This window comes from Corylus avellana, chromosome 11 (genome assembly GCF_965113065.1).
Source record: "Corylus avellana chromosome 11, dhCorAvel1.hap1.2, whole genome shotgun sequence".
In the NCBI taxonomy this organism is placed as follows: Eukaryota; Viridiplantae; Streptophyta; class Magnoliopsida; order Fagales; family Betulaceae; genus Corylus; species Corylus avellana.
The window spans coordinates 6264645-6272561 of record NC_142500.1 but is presented as its reverse complement, the minus strand read 5'-3'; the positions used below and the strand labels follow the sequence as shown (position 1 = coordinate 6272561).

The window sequence follows — 7917 nt, the reverse complement described above, 5'->3', positions numbered from 1 at the left end:
TATTCCAACTTGAAGGGGAGTGTTAAGGAATGTAATCCCCATGATCAAGGCCCTCGAAATGAATCTCCCTGAGAATCAAACTGTACAACCAAGCAGTGCAATGGATAGAATTAGTTCAGGAAAATCATCAAACACTTACCGTGCATAGAATATGCATTATATTTGCTGTAATAAGTTGCTGGCACAAATCTTATGGAGTATATTTGCTGTAGAAAGTTGGCAAAGACAAGTCTCTTCAAGCCAAAAGGTAAAAAAGGGAAACTTTTAACAAAAGCTTGCTAAAGCAATTCCACTCTATCTACACCCATGTCTTTTTCAATCAAGCCAAGTAAATGGACAGCCAGATTTCCAATTTGTATTAAAGTTAGTGAACAATTAACTTTTATTTCATAAGGATTATGATACACAGATGAAAAAAAGAAAGAAAAAAAGCTTAGTCCATAGGCTACATCATCAAAGTTAAGAAAGAATGTTCCAAGGATAGAATAAGAGATGCAAAATTTTTCTTGGCCTCAAGGTCCATGATGCCACTTGTGTGAGAACCAATCTGAAAGGTTAGCTACTATAAATCCAATGAGTACCTGCAACACATAATCCATACACAAATAAGTGCAAGGTGAAACAACCAGCAACTAGATTTTTTTTGAAGAAAAACAATATTTGGTATTGATTATTATCATACACTTAGGGATGAGTTTCTTCAAGATCGCTAATTTATGGAAGGTTTGAGGTCTCCTGAAATTATAATTCTAGGATTTTAGAATTCCTTCAATCAAGGTAATGAACTACTTGAATTAAGCCACTTAGGTATTTAAAATGAATAAAAAACAATAAAAAAAATTACACTTCACCGCCTAGACTGACAGGCCAACCACACTCTTAAGGGTGGCCGACCACCCCTTGAGGGTGAGGGAAGTTTAATCACTCCCTTGAGGGTGGTCAGTCATCCCTAATGCCATTTTTTTGGGTGGTCGACCACCCACTTGGGGTGATAGAGTGATTAGACCACCTCAACCACCCTTTGGGGTGGCCGATCACAATAAGGGTGGTCTGACCACATTCTTGGGGTGGGAGTTTGGTTGAAGACTCTTTTGAAGGTGAGTGCCCATTCTAACCACTTTCTTGTAGTGGCCAACTAGTCCCTCACCACCACAAGGGGATGGTCAGCCACCTCCCAAAGTTTTAGTTGTTTTAGTTTTTTGAAATGACTATTTGGCATAATTTAGGCTGTTCATTTTAAATGAATGACTTAAATCGAAAGAATTGCATGCACAACAATTTGTTAAAATTACAAACATTAATCCTTAGTGGAAACCTTTTCTGGGTTAACATGAGGGTGGAATTAATAGAAACTGTTCACTACGCTTTGATATAACAGAACAGATTTGAATTCAAAGTCTTAGACTAGAGTGCAGCAATAGTGAGATACTTCATTTACCTGAGCTGAACCGATAATATAAATGACTGAATAACTCTGTCCATGGATCAACACATCCTCCATCATGGCAAGAGGTATGGTAAGCGAAGAACCTAGTGCTGCTACTAGCGGTGAGGTCCAAACTACACCTAATGCCCTGCAAGTACAGCTGACTCTGATGAGATGAGTTAGAACATTAAGATGCATACAACTGGAAGCAGGTTTTTCTACTAAACATACCATAAATAATCAGAGAGAACGCTTCCAACAAAAGCATTGACAATAATAACTTCTTCCACTTTAGCAGATGTTGGGAATCTGAACTTGGGTTCAATGCCCATAGCAGTCAAAGGCAACACTGAAAAGGACAACATAAATTTATCCTAATGTCAGGCAGGATAATGGACAGTACTATATTGCTAGAGCTATATGTTTTGACTTTAAGACAAAATAAAACAATTCATTGAAAATGTGCATGTGAAGCAGCTGCTTGGAGGCAACCAAAGCAGCAGAGGCAATTATAAGATCACACCAAGGGAATTTTAGAAGGGGGCAAAATACTACAGTCCTATCAATCACCATGTGAATACAGTGAGAGGTGAATGCAACACATGAAGAAGTACTGATAACTGATGCCATCATGCCTGCCAAATATTTCTTAAAGATGTCTGCAGAAGCAAAAGTGTTCATGGATCAGACACAAAAGATGAACAAGAGAGCTACTTGACCATCTATAATTCATAACTCAAGATGCAGGAATTGATGAGAATGTTAGATAAGTGGGGATGAAAAATGAAACATAAGGAATTTGATTCTTACAAAATTTGGAGAAACAATTGTGCAAAGAAGACCAATGGTTTGGAAAGTGACAGGGTTTGGAAAGTGTAAGAAACAGTTTAATCTTACCGAGACACCAAAGAACAACTAGTGTGAATAATCCAATGCAGCCAAATAACTTCTGCACATCTACCCTTTCACCCTCTCCAGCAAACTTTTTAAGAAGCACTGCAGTGTTATAATTTTTAATGCAAAGAATATCAATGTCATGCATTACAAATAATATATAAATACTCTATGAATAGAAAGAGAAGATATTCACCGGTAAAAAGTGAATAAGTAAAAGATGAGAGGATGGCACAAAGATCACCCAGAGACGAATGCTTCCCATTTCTGAAACAAAACCAACAAACCCAACAAAGGTTGCTGCATATGAATCATGCTCTAGAAAGCTCAAGCTAATAAGAACAACCAAGCCCAACAAACAAACATGTATAATTGTCAAATTCATCCAAAAAAACAGAAAGTAAGCATACAATATTTAGTCAGGGACTTTCTTTTGGGAAAAATATAGTTCAAAGTTCTGTAACTTGTTTAGCATCCAAGACTTGTACTTTGATTAGGAGAAAGGAAATCTAAACTTGATCGAGCTTTGATTCTTCTTTCCCATGTATAGGCTTAGTGTGACTAACTGCTCTTATTTTAGCAATATAACTAAGGAATTCAGCTACATTTGTTGTGAGAAAATAATGTTTAGGATCCAAATGAAGCATAAAACAACATAACAAAGAATAATTCAATCACAAGCATAAAACATTTATGATTTCACTAAAATGAAGGAAAAGAAACGTATGTAGGCGATCGAGCTTAACTGTGTTTCATCTGTAGTTGAAGTCTTCCCGAATGTTGTCATGGCAACACCAGCCATACTAAAAACAATAGCAATTACTTTAACTATATTTATAGAGTCTTGACCCAGACATGCTCCGATGAGAAGAGTAAAAAGTCCTGAAGTTGAAGACAACAGTGTTGTACTGGCAACGGTTGTTCGTGCGAGTGCAGCATTTGTTAGATACTGCAGAAAAATAAACTTGATCATGTTTCTTCACAAAAAAAGAAAAATCTTAATCTTTCTGTAAGCTGATAATCTATGTAATTCATGGAACCTTATTTGTCCAATAGAAAATGATCTTATGTTTGGCTCACAGAAAAGCAACTATTGTTTAAAGACTCAACTGCTCTTTCTCAGCAATTAAATCAAACAATATATATGCATGAAGAAAGCTCCAAGAAAATATTACAGAAACAATATGCAAGGGTCTCACCTCGGTAAAAAACCAGAGAGGAGCAATGCAGAATCCAAATTTAGCTATTTCCCTTGTGGTAAAGTTTTTGTCTTTCTTTACCATGCCCATATTTTTTGTGCATGCAGAAACTAAAGGATCAAGGTCCTCAGAGTAAATGTCAATGCAAGAGCTTGCATTCCCCAGTGGTTCCTGATGTTCAATTTCAAAACTAGTATGCCCAGCAGCATGTTTCACTGGAGAATCAGGTTCTGCAGAGGAATCATCCACAGTTTCTCCATCATCCTGGCATCTCATAAATTCTAGTAACCAATCCTTAAGGAATGCTATCGGAAGATGAACTATCAATAGAGAAGTTGCAAGATATGCCACTGCAAATGGCTGCTTGTAATGTATGAAGACAACCTCCTGAACAATATATATAGAAACTAAATCTTGTAAGAAATAGTTACACAGCAACATGAATTGAGTATATCTACTGCTTTACCTATGTAAAGAAATGCATTTTATATCAAACATCAAACACAAAGAAATTGATGCACCAGAATCAGAAGCCGAGTTTTGTTAGATACTGAATTAATGAAGCTAAAATATATCGACAAAGAAAATCGACACGATTACAAGTCAAAACACCACAACCTATATCCTTTATGAAGATACAATACTCACAAAAGTCCAGTGATCCTGTCTTTTTATCACAAGCAAACCTCGTTTGCTCAGGATTTTCATACCTTTCTCATTCATATGACTCAACTGCATATGTCATAACAGAATAGTGTCTGAATATGGATCATCTGAAGAAGACACTTCTGTTGAACATGTTATCGCACTGCTTTGAAGAAAGTAGAGACCATCAATCTTGTTATCTTTCATCACAACCAATGAGCATTTACTAAGGGGGTGTTTGGCAAATGGGATGGCCTAAACACTGTAGTTGATGTAGATTGATGTGAAAAAAAAGTAAGAATGTTTGATATAAAAAAAATGAAAAAGTGGTATGAAAAAGTGAAAAAGTTTTGTTTTGTAGTGATTTTTTTATTTGAATAATAATAAAAAGTGAATGATTTGATATTAAAAGTGAAAAAGTAGAATGTTTTGATGTTGATTTTTTTGGGAAATGGTGATGAACAGTGTTTAGGCCAACCCCATCCCCATTACCAAACAAAGCCTTAATTTGATGACTCCACCTCCATCCAATAAAGTCTAAAGTGCTCAAAGAAATAGGATTTTTCTTCAAATCTAGTATATATCGAACATTTGTCAAAGTCCTAACAATTTTGTCATATATCCTTATTCTGATTGTACCAATACCAATAATTTTTCAGGCTACATGGTTTCTCATCAAGGCTAAATCATCATTGATCGACTCATAGGTAGTAAACCAAACCCTTTTAGAAGACATTGAAATGTACATGCATTATCAAGAACCCACGTATCATTAAAACGACCATTAGAAATGATAACTATAAGGAAAAGTTCTAAATTCTCATTTTTTTCGGCAACACTAGTCACTAGCCACCGAAGAGAAACTTGGCATTTCACATTCCTCTTTATTTTTCAACTTTGGACACTCTGATTTGGACTACAATCGGCCTCTTGATTTTACTTTACTTGAGCTCCTTTAATTGGGTTGACCTTTAGAATTAGAGGAATTTTTCGGACCCCTTAACAAATAAACTCTTTGCCTGATTATAACTACCTTTATCATTCAATCTTGTCCTCAACACCACAAAATTCAAAGCAAACTGAACATCTACTAAGGAGATGATATCTCTACCGTATAACATTGAATTAATAAAATAATCAAAGAAATCAGGTATTAAACACAACAAGATCAGTGCTTGATCCTTATCATCAACTTGAATATCAATATTTCTCAAGTCTGTAAGAATTTTATTAAATTCTTGCATCTTTAGAGTATATAACTGTTGCTGCAAATAAAACTGGTTAGTGAGGGACTTCTTCATGTACAAACTCTTTGGCTTCTTCCAAATTCCAACAACAATTTCTCTATCAGCGACTTTCCCAAAACTCCATAAAAAAAAAAGACAATAAAATTACATTTTGAGATTTTTATTCAAGTTCCTTTGGTCTTTTTGACGCAATAAAGCCAGCATCTTGATGTGGAAAATGATGAAACTATTCTAACAATCAAAATTTTCTACTTCAAAATCATCCCACAAAATAAAGACAAGCTATAATACCAATTTGTCGTGACTGAATACATTTTAGAATCCCAAAGAAGCATAATATAAGATAGAATAAAAATAACTCAATCACACAGGATGCTAAGATTTAATATGGCTCAGCTTAACAAACCTATATCTACCGGTAAAGACGACCAGGAAGAAATTCACTATCAATAGATAGAGTATAAACAGTAATGAAGAGAAAACCACTAAAAACCTAGAAGTCTTAATATGTCCAAACCTCACTCTCATGCAAAAGATAATTTTGACACCAAAGAAATATTTCTCTAAATATATTCCTTTTGTCATGCTTGCGGGCTGTTTACTCTAACACACCGGGGATCTCTTTGTTTTCTATATGACAATATCCTATCTTTTTATAGAAGCTGAAAGTCGGTTGAAAGGAGACTCCAAATCCAAGTGGGAGAAGAATGCAACACTCCAAATCCAAGCTCTAGAGCTCCAAAACCAACTTGAAAATGAAAAGACATTTCGGCCCACATGACTTAATTAATTCAAGTCAAACCTTACGCACCGCCCACAGGCCACCCACCTTCGCTGCATCCAACGACCTCCTCAGCTGCCTCCCGTTCGCGCACCATGCAGCACCCGAGTGCATTAGTATTGCACACGCCGCCACCACCACTGCCTCTTTTTTTTGCTCACACGTCAATTCGTCTTCTCCTCTCCTTCATTGGATCTCCATTAATAGTTCTCTTATTTTTGCCTATGGAGACCCCAAAATTCACTTATGGTATCTACGTAGCCTATTTTGTCGAGCTCATAGCTTCCCTCATTGGACACTCTTAAGTGGCTCCGGTCCAACTACCAATAATATTCCTCTAGACACTCTTAAGTGGCTTCGGTCCAACCACCAATAATGTTCTTCTGTCCGAACACTCTTAAGTGGCTCCGGTCCAACCACCAACAATGTTCCTTTGGACACTCTTAAGTAGCTCCGGTCCAACCACCAATAATGTTCCTCTGTCCAAACACTCTTAAGTGGCTCTGGTCCGACCACCAACAATGTTCCTCTCCCTACTATGGTTCTTAAACCTAATTGTTGCTAATTAAACAAGGTGCTTATTCATTCAATTCTACTTCTGGATTGCCCGTACAAACTATCATTTCAAGCAATCTCATTCTTGGCCTATATGCCAATAATCTACTTGGTCAGGCCACTCATTTGACACATTCTCATTTTTAGGTTTTTATTGCACTGTTCTAATTGCACTGAGGCTTTTGTTAAGCTGCCCCACCCCTTAATTAATTTTTTTTATTTTTTTATTTTTTTATTTTTTTAGTTGATTTACTCTTTCACTTCACCTTTTCCATTGTATTTGCTAAAAAAACAAACTAAGTTGGTCTATTGGCTTCAGATCATCAAACACATTAAAGGTATCTAAGTTCCACCTGACCAATTACCTGGTTGGCTCCTTTGCATGTCATCGAGCACTAACTCCAGAAGTGATCATAGGAGCCCACCACCATTAATGCAACATTATGGTGATATCCTCTTGTGCATTCCACCATTCCAGTTACTGGAGCTAGCTAGACGATGATCATCATGACCATTAAGAAGAATAATCTTCATCTCCAGATATAGCTAAAAACAATCAATCTTATGTCTCATGTTCGACAAACATAAAACTCAAACACAAAATCTATGTTTCAAATAGTGTCTCCAACTGGTTATAAATGAAAAGCTGGTCATGTCAAACATCAAGCTAGCAAAGCACATAAAAACTCAATAAAATTCAATTCAGATCAACGTACACCCATTACTTCAAAATCCAAACCCCAACTGGCAAACCAATGAACAAAACATATAACTGTAAAATCAAGTTGCATGTTTGTGTGTGAATGAGAGAGAGAAAGAGAGAGAGAGAGAGAGAGAGAGAGAGAGCTGACCTGGGTGACCTCTGCAGAAGTAACCCACATAATCACAACACCAACGATGAGAAGCAAGCCTCCGTTATATTTGCAAGACATAGTTAATTCTTACACAGAGTTTGAATTCAAAGAATAATATATATCACTCTCTTTCACTGTGTACTTCCATTCAAAGAAGCTCTCAATTATTACTATAATGTCGGGTGGTGGGTAATAACGAATGAGTGATAAGAAAAGTCAGTGAACTTCCAAAAACAGTCATTCTTCTTCTTATTGTTCTTCTTTCCTGGAAGAATGAGACATGATGAAAAGCAGAAAGAAATGAATGGTGATCACA

The 7917-nt window shown here is 36.3% G+C and overlaps 1 protein-coding gene across 1 annotated transcript; it reads right to left on the bottom strand.

Moving 5' to 3' along the window:
• Positions 1-441: 441 nt before the first annotated feature.
• LOC132166475 (putative transporter C405.03c) lies at positions 442-7679 on the bottom strand. Its single transcript, XM_059577293.2, has 8 exons — positions 7599-7679; positions 3520-3906; positions 3067-3269; positions 2517-2587; positions 2324-2422; positions 1658-1775; positions 1439-1574; positions 442-581 (listed from the first exon to the last, which is right to left on the bottom strand). The coding sequence occupies exons 1-8, from the start codon at positions 7677-7679 to the stop codon at positions 513-515; spliced, it is 1164 nt and encodes a 387-aa protein (XP_059433276.2). The 3' UTR covers positions 442-512.
• Positions 7680-7917: the final 238 nt, after the last annotated feature.